This window comes from Lotus japonicus, chromosome 5 (assembly GCF_012489685.1).
Source record: "Lotus japonicus ecotype B-129 chromosome 5, LjGifu_v1.2".
NCBI lineage: Eukaryota > Viridiplantae > Streptophyta > Magnoliopsida > Fabales > Fabaceae > Lotus > Lotus japonicus.
In genome coordinates this window covers 2427712-2452976 of record NC_080045.1, presented here as the reverse complement: position 1 = coordinate 2452976, position 25265 = coordinate 2427712, and the positions used below count along the sequence as shown (strand labels likewise).

General features: G+C 37.7%; 3 protein-coding genes across 3 annotated transcripts; all 3 read right to left on the bottom strand.

The window, feature by feature from the left end:
* Positions 1-1113: 1113 nt before the first annotated feature.
* LOC130720260 (glycine-rich RNA-binding protein 1-like) lies at positions 1114-2112 on the bottom strand. Its single transcript, XM_057570888.1, has one exon. It carries the CDS (start codon positions 1996-1998, stop codon positions 1405-1407), a length of 594 nt encoding a protein of 197 aa, XP_057426871.1. The 5' UTR covers positions 1999-2112; the 3' UTR covers positions 1114-1404.
* Positions 2113-4556: 2444 nt separating this feature from the next.
* On the bottom strand, positions 4557-8714 carry LOC130717796 (protein ACCUMULATION AND REPLICATION OF CHLOROPLASTS 6, chloroplastic). Its single transcript, XM_057568161.1, has 6 exons — positions 8175-8714; positions 7870-8094; positions 6958-7218; positions 5886-6846; positions 5591-5718; positions 4557-5014 (listed from the first exon to the last, which is right to left on the bottom strand). The coding sequence occupies exons 1-6, from the start codon at positions 8676-8678 to the stop codon at positions 4724-4726; spliced, it is 2370 nt and encodes a 789-aa protein (XP_057424144.1). The 5' UTR covers positions 8679-8714; the 3' UTR covers positions 4557-4723.
* A 732-nt stretch (positions 8715-9446) lies between these two features.
* LOC130720337 (probable 1-acylglycerol-3-phosphate O-acyltransferase) lies at positions 9447-13875 on the bottom strand. The gene is made up of 9 exons (XM_057570965.1): positions 13505-13875; positions 13009-13245; positions 12536-12582; positions 12331-12449; positions 12099-12247; positions 11335-11435; positions 11159-11258; positions 9975-10098; positions 9447-9799 (listed from the first exon to the last, which is right to left on the bottom strand). The coding sequence occupies exons 1-9, from the start codon at positions 13696-13698 to the stop codon at positions 9674-9676; spliced, it is 1197 nt and encodes a 398-aa protein (XP_057426948.1). The 5' UTR covers positions 13699-13875; the 3' UTR covers positions 9447-9673.
* Positions 13876-25265: the final 11390 nt, after the last annotated feature.

The window sequence follows — 25265 nt, the reverse complement described above, 5'->3', positions numbered from 1 at the left end:
TTCTGGGAAAGAGGCAGGCTTTCTCACCAGATCTATCACTGAGCATTTTTGCTTGCTTTCTTCTTGACCAACCTCCATTGATGAGACTTGAGTTGAATTGAAAAGATAACAGAAGAAAAATCCACATCACATGGAAGATATAGCTAAATACGCGCACAGTCCTGCTCAAGTGATAGTTGCCAAGTGCGACCACGCCGCGCTCCGCCGCCTCGTCTCCACCATCCACGGGTCACCGTAGCTCAAGTCGGCGGTCTTAGGACGCACACCAACGCTCCTCCTCAGTTTCTCCTTCGCTTCTCTCTCTGTTTCAACCTCGCCACGCCGCGCATCCACTCCTCACCACGATCTTCAGCCAAGGCCACCGCGCCGCGCGCCGGAAACACTGTTGATCTGTTTCTGCTGTTCTCTCTCTCTTCCCCTGTTTCTTCTTCATGGGAACCTGTTTGGGAAGCATAGGATCCGTTTCTTTTTTTTTTTCCTCTTCCCCAGCACTGTGTTTGTTTCTTTTTCTGAAAAAAAGGTTCGGATTTCTTTAATTGAGAAAAAAGTTTCGATTATTCTTGTTCTCCCCTTTACAGATCTAGGAACCCAGAGCTTTGACAGAGGGTCTATTGTGTTACCTTTTGCTGCGTTTTTGGTGGAAATAAAACCTAAGGTGGGATTTTGTGGTTGTCACTGTTTTTGCTGCAACATTTCTAGTTCGATCAAGAAAAATGGAGGTAGCTGATTTTGGGGCTGTCACAGTGAGAGGGGGGAAGGGTGGAAAGGAAATAAGGGTGAGGGTGAGGGTGGGGGATAAGAGGGTCGTGGCGGTAGTCGGCGGCGGCGACGAAGAGGTCGGTGGTCTGTGAGAGAACCATTGTTGCGGAAGATAGAACATCAAATGGTGATTTTGGAGCAGGTAGGGAGGGGACAGGGGAAGGGAGAAGAGAAAGAGGGAAAAGTCAAAAATACCCTCTGGTGCACCGGTGGACCAAAATAATAATGGTCCACCCTAGTGGGCACCACAACGGATCACCGCTGCTAAATGGAACAGAGTCCAAAGAAATTATGCAAAATACATGGCCAATTACTTACAGAAACAGACACATGAAGACATGTATTTTTGTGGGAGTTCATTCATTTTCAACAATACAAGACTGATGAAGTAAAATGGAAAAAAGAAACATAAAAATAGGATAGAAATAACAGCTTAGCAATCAGAATTTAGAAGTACAAAAACCACTCTTCCAATAACCATTATCAACATACTTGTCTCCGTTACTAATTTTTTGTGTGTTTGAATTTTTGTTAATAAGGCTTAAAAGCGATATTAAGAGAAATTCATGACTCACAAGAATTAGAATAAAAATGTTTATAAGTGAATGTAACGGAAATTCAAACACACTTGGCTAGCTTATCGATTCATTTCAGGGTTGGCCGGCGACAATGAGCTTTGCACATATGGAAGCAGTCATAGAAACAAGGACCACCACAGTGAAGAGGACAATCCAATCTCATGCCAATGCACCTTGTTCTTGCCATGCATTGTGCAAATTCCCCAATCCTATACTCCTCCTTAGATGAATGATGATGGTGCTTCATTCCCCTCACTCTATGCTTCCTTTTCACACCATGTCTTGGTTCTCCTCTACACCCCCATTTCCACCCACCACCCCCTCCTCCTCCCCATCCCCATCCACCGCCACCTCCACCTCTACCACCACCACCCCCTCCTCCTCCACCACCACCCCATCCCCATCTAAAGCTTCCCCCTCCTCCTCCTCCTCCTCCTTTAGAATACCAATCACCTTTGCTTGTGTTGAACAAAACTCCATTGGAAGAACTGTCATTAAGTTTTCCTTTTGTTTCTTCATTCTTATGAGAGAGAGTTACCAAAGTAACATTGCCTTGACCGTCATGAGCAGTGACATTTTTCAGCTCTTCTTCACCTCGAACACCAACAATTACCAAAGCAAGGATTAAGCAGAAAACAGGGAAATTTCTCAAGATCTCCATCTTTTGGCACGCTGAAAAAAAAAATGGAATGTTAATTGGATATGATCTATAGTATAGTTGTCGTGACTATTTAATATTGGTTGAGCCATCAACATGGTTAACATTCTGCATCGATCCCTAGCTACTTGATTGGATCTATAATAAAAATCAAAGCACTTATTCAGCTCTGAAGTAGTAAAAGTTGAAATGCATTACCCTTTACTTTGTCCCCACGCTTCCCCGTTTACAGTGCATGCGCGCCTCTTGGCATGAGATGATTCATGGCTCCCCCTACTTCTCTAATGATATTCTAGCACACTCTGCTGATACACATTGCCTCAAACTTAAGGTTTTGTAGTGATGTGTGAATGTGACTTATAATTCTATCATGTAGCAACTGAAATTAACTTGCTAAGTACTAGGAGCAATTCTTGTTAAACTGAAAATGCAGCTTAGATTGCGTATTTTCATTGGCTTGGCATAATAAAACTTTTGCAATGATATTAACACATAAGGTTGGAAACAATCTTTCTAGTTTCATAAAAAGGGAGTCCAAAAGTGACACTTCCTTTTAGCAAACTGGCACTAATTACTTTCTTTTTTTTGATATGATAAAGTTCCCATGATCACAATTACTCAGAAAGTCACAATCATCCTATGAAAATTTCTCCAGAAGTCTGTTCATGCCAAGTTTTTAAATTTGATATTCAAATAAGATTTTGATCTTCAAACTGAGATATCCACAAATGGTATCTTAGTTTCCTATCTTGCGTACCAAAGAAATATAATTTTGTCACATTAATTAAAAATTACATGTAAGATGATAAATGTCACATTCATATATTTTTAATTGACATATGACATAATTAATTTTATTAATTGGTTAAGAGTTGACCTCATACGGTTGTGGATATTTAGAACACGAAGAAGATTGACTCTAGTGGAGTATATACATGTGTTAGATAATATATATATATATATATATATATATATATATATATATATTTTGATCGTTTAAGCGAGGCACAGTAAGAAATAAAAATTAAACCAAAACGTTTAAACGTGCCATAAAAAAAATTATTTTATTTGACACTACAATAATATATATGAAAATGTTAGGTTGACACTATATATGGTGTAGATACAAGAAAAAAATATGGATGTTATATGAGGATTGTAATATATAATCTTTACATGTTTTTTTTTCTAAATGTATAATCTTTGCATGCTCATAGACCTCCGGATTTGGATTACATGCGATTAGCATAATTCCGCATTTATGCAGTTAAGTATTTTGAGTCATCTAATTAGAGATTTGAAGGCTCACATCCTGAGTTACTATTCTAAATTACTAATTATAACCTTAATCATTGAATTGTTTATGTGAATATGGGATTTTCTTGGGCGTTGGGAATTGAAATCCCTCTAATCAAAGCAACAGGGGGAATTTGGCAAATAGAATAATGCATCCATGCATCAACCATCAAGTGCAAACGACAACAAGTCCATGGGTAGGATGGACCCTCAGTCCACTAAATTATCATGCACCATGATCAATGACTAACCGCATCAACTATACGATCCTGAGTTGCTTTTGCTTGGCCTTTAAGCTTAAGACTCCGGAGAACGTATACCAAAAGAGGTACAGTAAAGATGGATGGCTATACGATATATTGCATATACCATCAAAGCTTAGATATTTCACTCTAATCATTATTTCAATTTCAAAATATACATGTGCTTCTACACTCCAAAAAAAGGTATATATATATATATATATATATATATATATATATATATATATATATATATATATATATATGCTTCATGCCTCCGACCATCCATGTGATATATCCATTATCAAGCTAACCAACCATGATGAACTTTTCGGTACAACCATGATGCCTAATTCATATATCTAATATAAGCACCTTTGTATCTTCACAATATGCAAGTATAGAATTCAGAAACCATTCCCAACATGCAAGATATTTTGTTTGCTGATTTATGCACACAATGATCATAATATAATCTTATCATGGTATTGGGAATGAAAGTATTTTTTTCAGAAAGTATTATTGGATAGTAATAGATTTTGAGATCCTCTCAAGTAAGCTATGTATGATTCTCCTAAGACATTGACACCCAAAAATAAAAATTCCGTGAAACATTTCAAACTTGACAAAGACAAGATATTAATAAGAAACCCATAAGTTCATTTCAAACTTCAAAAAGCAACCAATTGCATCATCCAAACATGAGCTCTTGATGTTTCAACCAAAGCATGGATCAGACAAAAATGAGCCAGCAAATTAGGTTTGGCAAAATGAGCTAGCAAGCAGGATTTAACAAAATGAGTTGGTAACAAGGATTCGACAGAATGAACAAGATGATAAAAATAAGCCAACAAACTAGATTTGTTAGACACAAACTTTTATGACAATGTCAAGTGACATAGAAGTGTCTGTATCCGCATCCAAAAGCAGACAATTAACCATTTCATCATTTAGTTTTCATCTTACATCTTTCGTTTACATTTAATTTCCGGATTTCTTAAAAATTGCAAGTAAATAAAGGGGTTTGACTTCATAACTGGATGATTATTAGATCAAATACCGTGAGTATTTACAGCTTTGACTACATATGTGCTTGAAAAGTGCACCATCATTCAAAAACAAAAACAATAGGATACATATAAGACAGTGGGGTTGATTGAAATTGAAATATCTGGAGCTAAAATATATAATCATGACTCGAGGACAGCTCCTTCAACAATTTTCCACCCTGAACCTGAAAAAGACATCTCATATCTTGTTGTGTAGGTTCTGCTGTTGGAAGCATCATGTTGTGGATGACCTACAGCAGTGAGGTGTGCTGACTCTGAGAGAGTTGTTTCCACAACTGCACGCCGCCCATTCTGTGATATAGTCACACTATCGATGTTGAGATCCTCCAAGGTGTAGTCATAGGACCAACCACGCTCGGCAATCTCAGCTGCACGGTCAGTCCATATCTTGAGCATTTCACCATCCAAAACCTAGCAGATCTTAACTTTAGCAAAACTTCATACATGAAAGGATTTTAATTCACCAAATAACACAGCTTCAAGACTTGTTCAGGACAAAGAAAAGCTTTAAAATGATGTAGTATCATACAGTTCACTCAGAACTCAGAAGTTGCTTCTCAATAGCCCTCGTACATAAGGTTACTCAGCCCATATGTGCACATGTATAAGAAAACTACCAAATACCAATCGCATGCAAAGGCTCATGCCCTACTGGACAGAATTTGATCTGAATTGAGAACAATACTATTTAATATAAAGGAGTTCTAGAAACACACTCCTCCATATGGTTGGTTTTCATTCCCCTACCTTCAACTCCTAAAACATAGCTAAATGGTATCCCATCGTACCAAATCAGGATTCAATAGGAAAAAACAATAAACGCTAGAGATACAAAATTGCTCAAGAAAATGCATGATTGCATAATAACTGGATTTAACATAACCATAGAAGAAAAATATTTTATTGGTGCACTGGATCATATTCAAACTAAATATTGGAAGAGTGTAATTACCATCTCCAATCTCAAGAATTGGCTAAATTCCTTACCTCCTGCAATCTTCCCAGGCAATGGTCAGGTCCAAAAGCTTGGGATTTAATATTCTGCCACTTGCGGACTAGAGCTTCAGCAACCCTTGCATTCATTTTTGGTAGTTCCTCTGCTAATTCTTCATCTCCTATGTGTTATTTAAATATGCAAGTACAACAAGCCATTATTGCTATAAGTTTACACTATGAACTTATAAAACCTAATTTCATGACAGTGGTAATTGAATCATTCTCATGAATAAGAAAATATTTGTACTATAGTGCACCAAATTGGAAATGTTTCTAAAGCCCATACCTAGTTTGATAGTATCTGACGCCATTGCTGAACCAGACACTTTGCGTAGGATGGGTGAGCTGTTCCTTGCAGGTAAAAACTTCAGACCAGCCAAAGTTACTAGTCCTATTACAGCACCAGCACACATGATCTTCACACTTGCATATTTAATTTCATCAGTAATAAGTTTACCATCATTTATCTCAGTAGTATTTTTTATTCCAGAAGCCTCAACATTGACTGAAGTATCCTGATCTGATAATATCGGAGGATTCTCACTATCAGATAGACTAGAATAATTCTTCTCACTATTTTCTGGATGTTTCACAATTTGATCATTGGAGGCAACAGGAAACACCTTCTTCAATGCGTTTATTGCACTAGCCTGGACATGACCAATAGCAGCAGTAGCCTCCTCAGCTCCAATTTTTACTATGGCTGCTGCAGCAGCCAAAGGTGAACGGCCAACACCCTCCAGCCTTTCTAGATATCTCAGCACTTTAGGGTCATCATAGTAATCTCCAAGCTTGAATCCTGAGTCCTGAGTATCTCTAAACCTGGGGAAAACCACCTCCATCAACCATGTCTCCAACAATTTACAGAGCCCAGGAAGATCACTGTCTTCATCACCCTTTGCATTTTCCAAAATAAAGTCTATAATAGATGGGTTTCTATAAGGAGAGCTATCACTATCTAGTCCCAACCAAGTCCGACACTGATCAAGCTCCCCAACAAGCAATGCACAGAGGCCCCGTTCTAAAGCAAAATCAACATCTCTCCTCTCATTGGGAGTATGAACGTCAGAAGCATTCCTCATAGCGGTTACCTTAGTTTGTTGAAGTTGTTGGAATAAGTTATCAGCATCTTGGATAAGATGTGGCTTTTTACCTACAAAGGCTTGTGCAACCAGTGCAAGTGCCACTCCATACGCTTCAAAGCTTTCAGCTGGAATATTACTTGGTGTGGCTACAAAAAGTTCAACCTTCAAAAGATGGTTGAGATTAAGAAGAAAAAAGTAAATGTAAATTCTTGATAAACAAAGACTAAAGGAAAAAGTCACAAAATTAACAAGAACAAAATAATCTATGAACACCTGTTCAGCTGCTGTCATATGTAAAAATGCCTCGTTCATGAAATCTTCACGGGTGAAACCACCACCAATTGCAGCTGCTCCCCCACCACCAACAGCCCACAAAATGTTGCGGACACCGTGGAGACCTTCCTCTCTCCGTGCTCGATGTTCATCACCAAGAGGCAAGGCTAAGAGTTCCAAAACACAACGTGGTGTTATCTCTTCTAGTGTCTCATCAATTTGTGCTTGTAAATCTGGTGCTAGGCTGCTTGCCCCTTCTTCCTACATGATCAAGTAAATTATTGGAAAGCATATTGCATCATAACTCTAACTTAAAAAGTCTTTAAGCTATATGATATGCACATTATGACTGCACATTAAAAAAATAAGCAAACAAATCATAATGTAGTTTTTGAAAATGCAAAAATAGTAAGTTGGAAAGGAATAATTATATGCTACCTCCATCCCCATTTACCTATCCAGGGAGAAAAGAAAACACACTGACCAAAAAAATACAATTAGTTTCTCGGAATTATGTTCAAACTTCTTATTTTATCATTTGACCTTTAGAGTTTAGACCACGCAACAGTGGAGACTTTATTGGGCTTGAGAAATTACTAGGTGAGCATAAGAATATACTTGAGAAAATGATAATTCATGTTATCTTAAACTAATAGCAAATTAGGAATAAATAGCAACGGAGGTAGTAATATAGTGGACAAATGTTTTTCATTCACAACTTTCACCGCTAAGTAAAAAAGATTGCTTTGACATGGTTAATCCTACAATAGCACTAAATTAACTAATTTTGGCTTATTCGTGATGAGTATGACTGCATAACAAAGTTGCCATAAAAGATTGCAAAAATTTATACCTAGTAACTATTCTTTAACTACTTAGTATTAATGATAGTGAATTATACCAACACCACACCTGCAAAAGCCTCAATGCCCTCTCGAGCATCTCCGACGCCACAACAAAATCGGGCGGGGACAACGCCATTGCATCCCTAGAGATGTCAACAAAGGCGAGCGCCATGGCCAGCACAACATCTTGCTTAAAAGTCTTGGGCAACCTCTCTCTAAGCAAACCCTCTCCAACCTGAAGCACTAGCTCCGTCTCCCCAGCTTCCTGCAACGCACACAGAGCTCCAGGAACCTACAAAAAAAATCACCCATCACACACAGAGCTTCATTTCCTGTAACAATGGTTGAATTGAACAATAGAACGGAAATTACCTTGTCGAATGGGACTTGTGTGAGAATGGCAGCGTCCTCATCATCGAGGAGGTGCTGATTGTAGTCTCGTCGTGAAGCAGGGTCAGCTAGGGTTTCGCAAGCGGCTTGGAGGATTTGGCGGCGGCTGATTAAGGCGTCGTTGCTGAAAGCATACTGAGGAGGCTTGGAGAATTTGGCCTCGTACGCACGGCGAATGCCGTCGCCGAGGAAATGGGACTCGGCGCCGAGGAGACGGTAGAGGTCGAGGGGGATGGTGACTTGGCGCTCCAGCGGCGGAGGAGGGAGGGAGGGAGGGTTGAGAGTGGCGGCGGAAGTGGAAGAAGAAGAAGTGTCGCCGAGGAATTGGAAATCGGAAATGAGGCGCTCCGCCCATTTGCTGGTGGCGGAGGCGGAGACGGAGGAGTGGAGGTGGAGTTTGTTGGTTTTAGGTTTTCTTGTTCGAGGATGGAGATAGTGAGAGGGTCGAGGGGTGCAGAGGCCAAGTCCAGGGAGCACTGCATCCATTGTTGAAACTTTAGACCCTCTTCTCTCTCTCTTTTCCTATTAATAAAATGGTTTGCCACTATTTTTGTTTATACATATTTTGGCATCTAGGAAAAAAAAATTATGTGATTATAATAGTAGATAACTTGACTCTTTAATAATGTAGAGTTCGATCCCAGAGTGATGTGTATGAAGAAGATCAGTTGGAAATATCTACCACTTAATATGATCTGAGAGTCTCAAGGGATTTATTCTCATGACTACTTCCGGTTGTGGTATACATAGGGCAAATAAACAAAAAAAAGTTAATACAATGTTAATCAATTTTACTCTATTTCTTTTACCTGAGTTTATCTTATTGATTCTATTTTCTTAAGTTTTTTAAATTAGCTTATGTGCATCCATAAGCTATTTTCAACTTTTTCCAATAAATTTCTTAAATGCTTACGAATAAGTAGTTATGCGATAATATGAAGCTTTTTTTCCCACAATCTCATTGTTAAATCGAACCCTCCTCAAGGTCCTGAACCTATTTTTTATCTTTTTTTAACATGGTCTAGAAACTTGAGCTTTTAGGCAAACGAACTATAAGTTTCAAAAGCCACTTACATAGCATCTGAAACTATGAGCTAGTAGAACTAATATTCTCCACACTATGTCTCTCAAGTACTGACTCTTATTTAGTCAATGAAAAATAGTTATCTTGAGATGAATTAATACAAGTACTTCACTTACCGAAAGTTTTATCCATGTCAGCAGAGCAAGAAAGAATCAGGACAAAAGGTTAAATTTGTAAGACTAAATTTTCATCCATAGCACAAAATAATACAAAAACCAATTACATGTTTTAATTAGCACATGTTACACACATCAAATTTATATTACAGTTGGTTTTTCTTTGAATTGCTCTTACAACTTACAAGACTAGAATATGGCTTGATTAAATTATGGAATTTTATTTGTCAAAAAAATGAAAAATAAAAAATATAGACAGCACTACACAAGAAAATTATACTCTATGCAGAGATTAGCCCTTCAGGAAGGGGTTCATTGTCAGGATCAGGACTCAGAAACCTCCGGCAAGCATGAAACACAGCTGAATGGAAGCCAGACGGGTTTTCGATGAACACAAAATGCCCGGCCTGCAACAGGTTATATAGATTGTTATTTCAAATAAGATTAAAGTGGCTTCAACTATATTAAGGCAAAAAGTAAAGTGAACAGAACTCTTTTTAGGATTGGAATGAACATCTGTTTATACTCAATTCGTATATGAACATACATTTCACTGTTTAGTGGAATTGGATAAATTGGTACCTGGGGAACCCTAATGATTTCACAGGGAACTTTCATATGCTTGCGAGCTTCTTGAGCCCCTTCATAATTCATCCAGTCTTGGACACCATATATGAAAGTAGTGGGCACCTTCCACTCTGAGGCACTGCAAAACCAGAGAGAAATGAAGGTTAAAAACCTTACACACACAAAGTCATGAGAACAGGTAGTAATCAAATCAAAGAGGAGTGGATATTTGAACCAACAGAGAAATAAAGTCTTAACATTACCAACATGCACGTCAGTACAAAAATCTTTGGTCACACCTTTATAGGTCAAGAATTTTGGATGTTCACACAGAATTTGATAACCATATATGGCTATGTTTGATATTAGTTGGCACCAATGTAAACAGATGTTAGCACGTACTTCAAGATAAAAAAAAATGATTGAAGCTCTTTTATGGATTGGGATGAAAGTCAGTTCATGATAAACTCAACTGGTATCCTGACACACATTAAAACTTAATTTTTCACTCTTAATTTTTTCCCTCTAGGAGTTCCTTTTTAATTGGTTGAATGCTAATTGGACATTTGTAAGAATGTATTTGGTTCTGATGCAACTCAGCAACTAGAAACGAGCCATACGATGAAAAACCCAGCTGTAGTGCTCCATCATATATAAAAACACTGAATCAAGACATACTATGACATGGAAAAGAACATTGCTACATTACATACTGAAGTGAGAGAAGCGCTGCACAAGCTTTATGTTACGAATCACGATAATCTTCGCTCTTTTCTCTCATTCTCTCTTTCCTTTCTTTTATATTTTCCTTCTATCACATATGGCTGTTATGTTAGTCTCTTTCTGATGATTTCATATCGAGTTACAGTAAGAGCATTATCCAGGTCTCCAAAACATTTTTTCAGCAGATGTTCCACCCACTATTGGACTAAGCTGGACATAAAATCGGATACCAAACAAGCACCATTTAACAAAAACAGCATGTCTAAAGAAGTGGAGCTTTCATAAATAAAATTAAAGGAACAAATTATGACACTAGATCACTTTAATCTAAAAGTAGTTACCATCTGAAATCTGAGTAACATTGTTTTTACTAAGGACTATCAGACAAATGGTGATAAATCATAGATTGATGTATAAGTGAAAAAATTGAACTGTTAATTAAATAGTAATCAATAGCAGGAGAATGATCACCAAACCTTTGAAGAAGGGGCAACTTGGTGAATGCTCCAAATGAAAATATATAGTTTAAGCACAGCTCGCCACTAGGTTTGGCAGCTGTTGTGTGGTAAAGATAATCTTCAATAGAAAAAAACACCAGTTAAAAATATACTCAAGCAGCTTAACCATGTATCAATGGGTTATCTCACCATACCTGTCAGCAATGTCGATTCAGATTCTGTCAGCATTTCCCCAGTTGAAAATCTAGCACTTGTATACCTGCGGACCAAATCAGGACCCCAAGGACCTAATCCTCTGCGCAAAGATATGTGGACAAATATTAAACAGAGACAATTTTATATAAACAAGTTTTTAAGTATATCAAAAAAACACTAATATTAAGAATAACTAAGTAAAACATTGAAACATAGTGCTCGACTAAAAAAAGAACATTTGGGGCAGCCAGAAACTAAAAAGACAAGAATTATCACTTATATCTCCTTCAAGTAATCAGGAATCAGATTCCCAAACCCCTCTTCATTACAACCTACCAACCAGCATACTTTATAGGGATATTACAAATGCAACGGTTCGTAACTCCAGCTACAGGCTCCATATACCGGTAACTAGATTGAAAGAAAATGTTTTCTAGGAAATGATTCCATGCATATCTTAGGAATAATATAGAACAGCCGTCATGCAACGAAGAGATGATACAAACTCAAGTCAATATACTTGTCCATTTCAGTAATAAATAAGACTGGGATCAGAAGTACTAACGAGAAGATGAGAATAAATTTATTGCGTATATTAACGAACTATCATTTCAATGACAACTTATTTGAAAGATTTTAAGATTTTCTTGTGTATGCATCAAGTTTCCTTCACAATATCATAACCCAATAATCAGACTTAGTACTCAAACTAACTTTCAAAACCCAATCATTTGGAGATTATAAACAGGGCTGATAATTTTACCTGATAATTTTCATAGGTGTGAAATTAGAATCCCATATTTGCTTCAGGATTGATCCCTTCCAAGTCGATAAGAACTTAGTAATCCTCTCTGTTTCTGATGAAAATCCAGCAGATCCCACCAGAACCAAGTGTTGTACATGCTCTGGGTGCTATACATAAATATCAAGAGATAAATGAGAACAATAATTAATTTATAACAAGTAATTTTAATGCACTGAAAAATGACATTCACCTTAAGTGCATATTTGGAAGCAACATAACCCCCAAAAGAATGCCCAACCAGTATAAAATTGCTCAGGTTTTTGGCTTTTCTCCATTCCTCAAAGGAATCAATGAACCACGCCTCAGTTTCTGCAGTATCAAGTATCAACAAGAAACTTAGAATTTTGCAACAGGATAAAACTTTCCCAACTCCAAACTAACTCTATAGCATTGACCTTCAGTGCTTTTGCATGTAAAATCAGGCCTGCTAGATCCACCCCAACTGCAAAAAGAATTTTCAACAAAAAGAAATGAGGACAAAACAATACAAACTGACCACAATTAGACACAGCCTCACATATCAAATTGAATCAAGCATCCATGTTGCATGCACGCTGCACTCCCCTTACACAAAATAATTGCTTTTAATTTGAAAGTTTCTTTTGACTACCGTTTTGGAAAGAAACAAAACAATAGATAAATATAACATCAACATGTACAATGTCATCTAACATCATGTGTCATCATTTTGGTGAAGCACTTATATACTACAGCAGGACTGTCCCCGAAGGATAACTCAAGTGGTAAGAGCAAGGGTTGGGTGGGATGAAGAGTGAAAAACATTACTAACAATTAACATTTGTCTATCAAAAAAAAATACTACAGCAGTACTAAAACTTTTCGTTGAATGAAGAGAAGCAAAACTCACCCAAGTTGATCAATAGCAATGACTCTGAAACGAGAGGCAAGAGCATCAAAGTTGCGGAAAAAGAAACCCTGTGACGCGGCATATCCATGAACCATCACCAACGTAGGAGCGTCATCTTTACTTTGAAACGTGACGGTGTTGATAAACCGTGGCTCGTTGCTCGCGGAACGGAACCACCTAACTCTAGAATCTGGTGGTCCAGAACCTATATTAACTTGTTCCTGAACATACGGAGTCCTGTCCCCAAAAAAACACACCATATCATACAAATATTCAAGTATCTCAACACTTAAGTAACAAATTATAAGCAACATAAACACAAACTAAATTCAAACAAGATATTGGCACATTGAAATGAATCAGGTTTGAGTTCAATTCAACTAAGATCGAAACAAACATTAAATTCACTATCCATTTGAATATTTCAGATCAAACAGACAACCTTAATCGGAGTTAATAGAGGGAAATTAGGGTTTTGTTGAGTTGCATAGCATACTTGACAAGAGAGAGGAGGCGCTTCTCGGCGTTGATGATGTGGTCGGTGGAAGTTGGGATCCAACGCAGGACAGAAGGCAAGAAACGACGAAGCGAGGAAGATGTTGTTGTTGCAGAAGAAGCAGAGGTTTGGAGATTGGTTTTGCCAATGTTTTCTGCCATTGTCGCCAACCAACGCGACCGAATTGCGTTCATGGAGCAGGATTAACTAACTATGTTGTCTCTTCAAATTTGTGAGCATGATTAGAAGCGTGTAGCAATTGCAGACAGACAGATAGAGCATGGAGGAGTGAAAATTGATGATTGATGAATGGGTGCGACGCAAGAAAGAATAATACAAACACAAATGCTCAACTGCTTACGCGAGTAATGACGCACCTACTCATCTATACTCTTCTAATTTTATCCTCTAATTTTGTAAAAATGTTTTGCTAAGAGCAACTACAATACAATGAAATGCAAGTGTTCCTTATTTGGTTCCTTACACACTATTTTGCACTATTCTGCATTATTCTTGTGGGTCCGTATTGCCACATCAAACTTAAGTAACTACTAAGAACATCTTTATTCATCACATTTACTAAAGTGTCTACACTTTATTTTATATTACTTTTTACAATTTCTCATAGTACTATATCATCTAAACCACTTTACTAATTTTTTACTCCAACCCAACAACTCTTAAAAGTTTCTCTAGTAGACCTCACAATCAACACCAAACCACTTTTACTTCACTATAATAATAATAAATTTTTTATTTTTTGTGCACAATGTGAAGAGACATAGTGTCTTGTTGTAAACACTAATTTTTGACAGTATGGAGATCTCATTTGCTCAAATGGTGTGAAACACTCATCTTCAAGTGTCTTAGGCAAGAGACACTTCCATTGGAGATACTCTAAGGAACTGAAGCAGATTTTGCTTAAACACATAGTTCCTTATTTTACTATTACTGGGTCCTACCATAGCACATATATTTATAGTTTTTATTCCACCTAATTTAGATTTAAAATTAAACGAATACTATAATTAAATATTAACTTTATTAATTTGTATAAAAAAAGCAAAAAAAAAAAACAAAAAAAAAACAAAAAAAAACGGTTGATTGGAGCCCAAATGGTTAAAAACCTGGGCCAACAGGTCAAAAGGAGCCCAAAAGACCAAAAAACCTGCTCTAGCCGGTTTTAGAGCAACCCTAACGTTAAGAAACCTGTTGAACCGGTTATCTGCTATAAAAAAATTTCCTCTCATCCCCTCACGCGTTTCATCTTCTTCATTCTTCCTCTCTTCTCTGAAACCTTCTCTTTATGTGTAAAGTTTGTTTTTTAAATGTAAAGTTTGAATTTTTTCAATAAAATTTTTATTTTTGTGTTCTGTTTATGTCTCTGTTGATCTTACTTCTTCAATTTCTTCCTTTCTGTTTATTCCCCCCCTGAAAGCCGTTGAAGAATATGTGAGAGAAAATATTGTATTTTAATTAAGGAACCAAAAAGCAAAGTTCCTTACATAAGGAACTCTGGGCACTGTTCAAGAATTAAGAAACCTGCTCCAATGCATAGGAAATTGTCCCTTGGTTTCTTAGCAACTACTGCTGGGCTAAGAAAACAACACTGGAGTTGCTCTAAAAGCATCTTCAATCATAGAATGCTAGTTGGGTTGCTTAAAAACTATTTTAATGGATTTAGACTATCACATAGGATTTAAGAAATTCATAAGTAGCTTTTAGAGCATCTCCAATCATTGGGTTGTTAGTTGAGTTGCTTAAACATTATTCTGGTGGGTCCAAACTGTCACATATGATTTAAGCAAATCATAACTTATACAGATTTCGCTATAACCACGGTTTTTTATTCCACCTTTGGTTGGATCTCACTATATCTCATATATTTATACTATTTTAAAGTCATGACACTATTCAATGGCATAAATGAAAAAGAAAGTATATTTTGTTAGTCAAAAAGCAAGTAGAAAGAGAATAAGCAACCAATTGTTGCTTAAATAAGCAACGTTGCTAAAATTTAAGCAATAAGAACTGTCATGTCATGTTGCTCCAACAATATCTCAAAATAAGCAACGTTTCTTAGGTGCTCCAACTAGGTTAAGAAATTTGCATTGGAGATACTCTAACTAACGAGACATGAATAATGTTGTCTTGACCTCTCATTTCCACCTTTACTTTAGGTAAATAAGAAGAGAAGACGGAAAAATGTGTGATATGATTTGCGATGTGACACAAAATGCAGATAGGAAGAAAAAATGTGTGGAAATTTGATTGAGAGAAATTGAAATGTGTATGAATCTGTAACACCCCGATTTCGGTGGCGTCACTTTAGTAACCAAAAGTAAACTTAATGCGGAAAAACGTGAATATTTTTTTTTGTCGATAGTAACTAAGACAAGACTGAATTAAATGAAACGCAAATGCGAAAAACAACAGAACTAATGTACAATATATAATACAGCCACCGCTGTAAGTAACAACCTCGTCACGAGTAACCTCCAGTGACGGAAATAAAAGTGTAGCGCCCGAAGGCAATATGTACAGACTGAAAGTAAAGGTGAAGTGTCCGCAACACCATCCCTCAAAACTGAGAATCAGCTGGCCCATCGGCCTGAAGCAAGACCTCCTAAGTCCAACCAACTCTCTGTGATTCCTGTAAAGAAACCACACAAAAAGCTATAGGTGGGAAACTACCCTGTCCCAAAAGAAACAAATGATGTTCAGAGCTAAGACTCTACTCCTACACTAATCCCATCTTGAGGAGCTCACACCAGCACTAAAACCTACATGCTAGCATGATCGTCGTCCGAATTCGAAATCCAGAACGACCTAGTCTATGTACACCATCCGTCATCCTCTCGCTACCGCGATGCGCTCTTGTTCCAGCATCTCAACTCTAGTTCCCCCCGAAGGGTGAACCATCATGATCTAGTCCGCCAAAGACATCTGACAAAGGGCGTTTGTCCGCCAAAGCACACACAGAAGACGCGAGGGTCAACTCCAAAGAATTACGTAAATAGTAGCACCAATAGATATAGATAAGAGAATAGCCACTTAGGCTTATAGCTAGGGATAACATCCTAGGGTTGCATACTCCATAATGAACTTAACAGCAATAATAACAATTAACGTGTTCCAAATAGGATTAACAAATAACAATCACATTCGACAACTAAATTAGTATGCATGTTGCATGATATGCAATGCAGGTTAACCCAGTCAACCAATATGCATTCCGGAACGGATGGACATCAACGGATCAGCCCTAGCACCAGCCACGGTGGGACCATTTCGGCCCGCGTGCCTCTTACTCCAACGACAGCGGTAGTCAGATCAGCATAAAACCCGAAGGCCTGCCATTTCGGTCTGCTACTAAGAGTCACCTAGCAGTGCTCTTACGCGGAAATCCTGGTCTTATGACCATTTTGGAATCCGACGAGGTCCAGAGTACGTCCTGTGTTAATACCTCATTAATGTTGCATGAATGCAGGATGATTAGACAAACAACGTCTCCGAATCTCACTCGACACGTCGCCACGTGTTCTAGGTAAATTAAAGTCTCTAAAAGCTTACCCTAAGGTAAAGTCGATTCTGCGACAAAAGACACACCTTTCAACAACACACAACTCATGATGATCTCCAAATCATCCGACTCATCTCAGTCCGATGGTCGTAACTGCTCAACGAGCAAGAGTATCACATACTCGGAAACTATCAATTTCCCGGACTTATCCCCAGGATAACCCAACAACGCATAGCTACTCCAACAGCACAAGAGCATCAACATACTCAACACTTCTCAGCTTCCTCAACGATTGCATCCGACGACACTTCTCGTTTTCCAAAGACTAAGATTTGCATCCGAAGCTTCCTTTCGAGTTTATTATCATTAATTGAAGATTTAGAGGTTGTTTAATGTCTTATGAGTTTTCTTTTCAAAATAATATCCTTTTTAGTCTTATCGCAAATCCTATAAGTTCTCGGGATCTCCTAATCCCCAAATGACACCAGAGAATGCCTCGATCCATGAAACACCATAACAAGGTCCGAATCTCATTCGTCCTATCAAACTTTCTCAAAACTCTCAAAATAACTAGAGATTCAGTGAGAAGCCCTCACCTGTAGATTCTCCAGGACGATCTCCTAACACTTGTTCACAATCAAAGGCTTGCTCCTCTGGGAATTCCTCAAAATCACCTTTAGAGCAAAACCACAGAAATACTATCAGAATCTATCGAAAACTAAGCTATCGATACTTACTAAGGTTACTCGAAGTAATCTATACTCTAAGGTACGATAATCTAGCGCGAAAGGACAAGTTTTCGGAAAAGGAAATTTCCTCCTCCCCCCTTAATAGGTTCGGCCACTTTAGGTAATTAGGGGACTCGATTTTTCTTCGATCCAACTTGGTTCCTATGCTATCATTAGCCGTAACTAAGGGTATTCTGAACTCGGAAAAATTATCGGATCAAAAACTGTCGCAGGGGTATTTTGGTCATGATTTTTAACTTAGAAATTTCCAAAACTAAAATCCCAAAAACCAAATTTTGCAGGGACGTCACCAATGACGTTTATGACATCTAATCCTACTAGCACTAAGCTAAGGCGATAGTTTTCAGCCTAAAGGTTGAAGCTTTACTCCAAAAACTCCAAAAATGGGTATTTTAGGCTAAAATTGATTCCGGCGGAATTCCGGCGACATAACGGAAAATCTAACCCGGCAGAAGTGATCTTGGGCACATAAGGAAGAGGTTTAGAATCAGAAATGAAATATTCAGGATAGTTTTGCAAAAACCCATAAACTATCAGCTCAGAAAAGTCTACAGAAAAGCTATGGAAAAGCGATCAGAGGTAAGGATTAGCGACTATACCTCGAAACCTTGAAGCAGCAACTAACGGATCAACGATCAAGCAAGTAATGAAGAAAATTCTTCTTCCTTCTTCCTTGGTGAAGCTCGCGGCCTTGAGGAGAGAAAATGGAGGAGTTTTGTGTTTTTTTCTCACTTGTTTGCTATATATAGAAGATGGAAATTCGCGGGAAAATGAAAGTTTCGCGAATCTGATTTTTCTGGCTTCATTCTCCATGAATTCTAAGATATGTTTTGGAAAAAGAATTCCAAAACTATAAAGAGGTCTCCTTGTATTTTTGGCGACTAATGCATAATCGGTATAAAACTATTTTACTCGATAAGTTGCTTTTTGCATCGAATGTCGGAATGGAAAACTTCCTTCTAAAGAAAGATTGAAATCATCAAGAGAAATGGGTGTACGCGTGTAGAATCTTCATTTGATGTTCCGAATAGAAAAATTCCTCATAGTCGGGTGATTCTAGGGTTTTGAAATACCAGGGTTTCAGTTTCGGCAAACTTCCGATGATTGGAATCGGACGTTCGTAGATCCTAGAGTTTCGCCTCGAAACGATTTTGATATATGGAAAAAGAGAAGTTCTAACATTTCTCTGAAGATTTTTGGAATTAACTTCCATCGGGCCTATAAGTGAAAACTAGCTATATACTAGGGTTTCTGACCTAGGTTTAAGCGTATAACGATCGTGCTATAACTTAAATCGACTTCGATAAAATCCTTTGACTTTTCCTGAACTTTCTCCTTCATAAATCTTTTTCATTTGACAAACTCTTGTTCAGGTTTCCTTTCACAATACATCAACCCTAATCGTGAATAAGATTTTATTCACTTAGCATACGCTTAAAAACTTGGGCCTTACAGAATCATTACTCAACGAGACATGCTTCGGTCAAAATTCGGAGCTCACATTAAGTAATTATGTCTCCCCCAATAAATTATTATTTATACACACCGTTCAAGAAAGAATCGAATCATATACTCCCCTTGTTTCAATATAACTGTCAACTTAGAGAAAAAATATTTGTTTCATAATAACCGTCCACTTGGAATTTCAAGGTTGCACTAATTGATATTTTTCCATATAATACATCTATGAGAACAATAAATGAGGAGAGATAAAAATACAACTTAAGAGGAAAACTAAGAAAACAAATAATATATTTTAAAAAGTTAATAATATTTATTGCACTTCTTAATATGTGTGCATCTTCTCTAAGTTGACACTTATTATGAAACGGAGGGAGTACTATTTAAATAATTAAGGATCACAATTATCCGTTAGCTGTACTTTACGTTATTAATGTATACCAAAAAACAATTCGTTAATGTAGCCCTCACTCCTTTGTAAAATAAGAATAAAAGTAACAATGTTGATAATTTTGAAAAATGGGAACTAGGCCTGTCCAGAACGGGCCGGCCCGAACCGAAACCGGCCTAAACCGACGTTTTTTTGTCCACTCGGTCAGGTCGGGTCGGTTCTCGGGTTCACGGGTGTAAAAAAACGGTCCTGGATGGTTTGGTTCGGTCGAGTTCGGTTTAGGCGCTGGTCCGACCGAACCAGAGATATATATAAAAAAAAAATTTAACCCTAGCCTCATTTTCTCTTATTTTCCAACCCTAGCCTCCTTCATCTATGCGCCTCCTCCTTCTTCTTCTTGTACTTCCAGCCTTCTCCATGCGCTACCACCCTCACCCACACGGTTTCGAGCCTCCTTCTTCTTCACTCGACGCCACCCTCGTCTCTCCCACTGTCCAATCTTCATCTGAAGCTGCCATCGACGAAGAAGGAAGCGCACGAAGCACGTTTGGTTGGAGCAGATATGGAGTGCGTTTGGTCGCCACCATCCAACGTCGTCTCACCACCAACCTCAGGTCTTTGCTCTCTGGCTCTACCTCACTCGATCTGCTCTCCCTCTCACGATCTGGCACGATCTCCAGAAGATGGTGAAGAGAACACCGTTCATGGCCTCTCTTGATCTGGTTGATTTGGTGATGGTTTAATTTCAGTGTAAAATTAGGTCTTCTTCTTCTCTTCTCTTTTTGTCTGTAGCAAAATGTTGATTTCTAGGTTTTATCATGTCCAAAATTTTGGATCTATGTAATATGCATGTTTTGGAATTGATTGTATTTTTTTGAAAATTTTCTATCTTTGCTTTGAGGGTTTGGGTTTCTGTCTTGGATCTTCTTCTGTTTTGGGGATTTTTTTTTTAATCAAGAACCGACAACACCGACCGACCCGGCTGTAACCCGACAAACCCGAACCCGACAAACCCGATGTTGTTGGACGGTCGGCGGCGGGCCTGATGGTTGGGCGTTTTTCACCCGCCGTAACCGACGCCGGCGGCCCGAATCCGACCGTACCCGACCTATGGACACCCCTAATGGGAACAATGGGCAATACATAAGCATGTGTCGTAATATAAATGGAAGGAGTATTATTATTTAGCAGGTGCGCAACAGTCGAGTTTGGGTCTGAAAATTCAAAACTAACACAAATTGTAATTTGATATATGCAATCCGATAGCGGCTGTTTCATGCCTCGGTTGAATTGGGTTACGATTAGTTTGGGTACTCCAATGGGTAGACATGATTTTGAACTAGTTATATTTATTCTCTTTAGTTTGGTTGAAATCTATGCACTAAAATGGAGAAAGAGGGTGCGCGTGAGATTCCTTGAGGGATTGCAGGCACACTGCTTCCGTTTTCATTTCAGTTTCTGTCCTTATGGATTGCCCATCTTTTCTATTTCAGTTTCTGTTTTATTGGGGCATCTTATTTTAGTTGTTGTATCGGTTGGCTGTGTGTTTCTCCCAAAGTCATGGCTTTTTAGGATACTTGACCTGTATTTGGATCTATTATCTCAATATATTATATTTTGATCTTTCAAAAAAAAAATGGAGAAAGAGAAAACGAGTAATGACTCATTCACACTTCTCTTTCTCTCTCATCTCATTTTCACACATTTATTTTCTATCACATATCATTTAACTCATTTCTCTTTTCTCCTAATATTTATCAAGGTGGAGGTAGAATAGAGATGTTTACAAAATATTATTCAGAAATAAAAACGCGCAAGAGAGAAAGAAATTAGAAATAGTGTTGCTAAGTCACACAAAAGTTATAGTTTTTCTCCAATAATAATGAAATCGGCCAGATAACAAACTCATATATGGAACAAGCGACTCCAAGGTTGAATAACCCGCCATGAGTAACAGAAAATCCACAAGCTCCCTTAAAAGATTATGCGCAAATTTCTCCTCGTTAAAAGACAACTTAAAGTTCTTTTACTTCACTTCCTCCACCCTAAATCCTTACATCATATGCTAGCAAGAGCAGTGTGCAACGACTCCGCGTGAATTGGTTTCCCAGTCCCAATCTTCTGAACCACTTTGTTCGTGTACCCTGAACTGCCTCCTCGACATCTCTTTCATCAAATAGGACAACAAGTATTTCATCTTCCACCTGCCTTCCATATTGCTGCTGCTTGTGGATTATTCTGTACACTAATGAAATAATTGAAAACAAAGAGTTCAGCGATGAAACAAGCTCAAACGATAGCGGGAAAAAATCACAATTAATGGATTATGGAACACTATACAAGGTGTTGGGAAATCCGCAAGTATACGAATCCACTCGGTTTTAATTATCGAACCACAGGGATTGTGAGTGAATAAATTCAGCTTAAGCCTTGAGTTTGAAGGTTTGTTTTATTGAGATAAACATATGTCGAAGTAGTATTAAGGAAAAAGGAAAATAAAAAGACAATTTAGAAAAGAAAATGCTTTGGGTTTCTCAACTAGTCAATTCAAGCACATCATTCTATGCACATGTTCTCATGAATCTCTCCTTGATGCCATATCCTAAGCAACTACCTATCGATGCATCGCATAGATAATCCTTTCAAACCAAAAGATAAGCCCAATTTCTTGTATACTTAAACATTTGTTTGAAGCATAAAAATTACAAAGTTCAGGCCAACGAACCCCAACCCTTCCTCTATTCCTAGTAGCCAAGATAGAAGGGGTAATCCCAAATCAGTTCCCTAATCTATAACAAACTTATGTTCTGATTATAGAAAAGCATACAACAAGCATGCATTCAAGCTTAGATTAAAATTCAGAAAATGGGATTCAAGAGGAGAAGAAGAACATGTGGGAAAGAACTTAAGATTATAACTTAAATATGAAAAGTCTTACAAGAAAACCAAAGTCATAACCATGCTTGGCTAAGAACCTGGATTACAAGCTTGGAAGAAGCTCTCCTCCCCTCTGAGTCTTCTAAATTACAAGAGTTTATTCTCCAAATGTTATGAAACAAAACAACTAAACACATATTTATAGGCAAAATGGGTGAGTTTCTACTGTGTCGGGCGCTCAGGCGCTCTTTGATCATGCTCAGGGGAGTTTCTCGCTGGAAAGTCCCTTGATCTTCATTTTTACTCCACTTTAATGCCTCCTTCAAGTCTCCAAGCCTCTATACCTTCCATCTTCAGCTGATTCAACCTGAAAACTTGATGAACTAGCTAGGAAAATATCTTGAAACTCAAATGTTAGTTTTGCACAAAGGCCCCAAAACAAGTGGAAACTACCTATGACTCCTAAACTCTAATAAAATGCAACTAAAGTCCCTAAAAAACCATGAAATTACCAAAACAAAGCAAAAACACAAATAAAGATAAAAATGTATGAGAATGCATGAAACACTACATGAGACACAAGAAAAATACTCAAAACTAACAACTAAATAGCCCTAAAAACAAGAGAGAATCCCGGTCATCACAAGGAGGCTTTGGAAGAAAATTCTAGCAGAGAAAAAAGAGGAAGGAGGGCTGGAGCTCCAGGGGTTGACATTCACTTTATCTAGGATATTTGTATTCTATTTTAGGATTAATGTATACAAAACTTTGCCTTCTACATGTGTTTTTTGATTGATTTTTGTATTGTACTTCATACAATTATGGATAGGTGTTTGGTTTGATTGGTATGGATGTTATTTTGATTTGTGACAATTATGGATTATGTGTTTGGGTGCGGCCTTCGTACTTTAAAGTGTGTGGTGGGTCAGGAAATTAAGAGTGCTATGTATCATACTTTAAAATGCATATTAGGTACAAAAACTAAAATAAGACATGATAAAAACATACTTCCTCCGTTCCTAATTATAAGACCTAATACAAAAAATTGCGCCTATTAAGGAAGCATTAAATGTGTCTAATTAGTGTATTGGTTTTACAAAAAAATGCATACATTCTTCCATATTTACCCATTGTCATTTTCTCTCACTAGTAATCATTGTATTAATGGTAGGTGGTAATTAAAATTTTGAAAATGAAGACACACAATTAATGTCATATATTTAAGAGCATGCAAAATGTAAAACTAGGTCTTATAATTAGATGCAAAACTAAAACATGATACATGAGCAGTAATTTATTAAACAACAAAACATAATTACAATAGGCCCTAAACCCTAAACCGGTAACTCAAACATAGTACAATAGAAATTATAATAAATACTAGACTATAAACTCATGTAGCATGTTTTGGCAAATCTTCCTACTCTTGAGCTCTTGAGTTTGTGGATCCAGGTCATCAAGTTCAGAGCATACATTATTTTGTGGCTGTTTAGGCTATGCAAGTGATGCGGGCTGATGAGGCCACATTTATGGGACCAAAATTTTACCAAATACCTTCCACATTTTTTACTTTGAGAACTCAAAATAAGGACAGTCAACTCGTACATTAGCTACTTTGAAAGACTAAATCTAAATATCCAAATCTTCATATAATCTTCACATAATTATTCTTCACATAATCTCCATATAACATTTCTTCTACAACTTAAATCTTAAAATTGCAGAAAAAATGTTAGTTGAGGAATATGTAAAGACCAATAGGAGTTGGCTCAAAGTTGTCCAATGGTTGAGTGAATAACAATTTTTTTATATTTTTGTCCTGTTCTTCGCCTTTTATTTTTTCTGGTCCCATAACCATTTTGAAATCAAACAAAGAACAAGAGTTTCATTTTTTCTAGTGCTTCAATTTTTGTCAAATCAAACGCTCCAATATAACTTTGCTTGTAAATAAATTTATAACCTGGCCACAATTGTCATATGCAGAGGAATATGCTAGTAGGCAACTAGGCCAAACCGTAGATCCATAAAATAATCAATCTAAGAAGTCTTGGGTAATCCTAGACAAAGCTCTGTATGTACTAAGTACAGACATAGGAAAAACCACCCTAAGTTTGGTTCATTGTTAACTAAAAGAATCAAACAACAAGATTGTCTTTGAGGCCGGTCAATCTCCAAACGCATGCCTGTAACCTTAGCTACTGAATCATGTACCAGCTGATCGACTAGTGGGTATAAACCTTCACCAAGCATCTAGCAAAACCACTCATGAATGGATTTCAGTAGGAGGGTGAATAACACAAATATAGGTGTAAGTTGAAACAATGAAAGAAAACAAGGCTTACAGTTCTCTATTGCTCAAGGGGAGCATTTGCATTTGCTGGAGCGATAGACAAAGCCTGAATGAGCATAGGGACTTGCATGTTACGACCAGGGGGTAGCGATAAACATGTCCCCTTGGAAGCGCCTAAAGATAAAAAAAACATAATTCTAAATATCAATCCGACAATACAACAAAAATGAGGGGGAGAGTTAAACTAGATATGTGCATGAGCAGACCTATTGTTGCATTATAGGCATTGGCTGCAGGGGTTGTTGAACATGACCTGCTCGACATCCCCTTAGGCGTTGGCCTTGTTGCCCCTGCAGAACCATTGGAATAAATAGGGTTGAGCATGATTATTTGACCCGACCCAACTTAACCGAGTCCAAAACAACATGAACGGGCGGGTCGGGTCGGATGCATCGGAACGGGTTAATCTG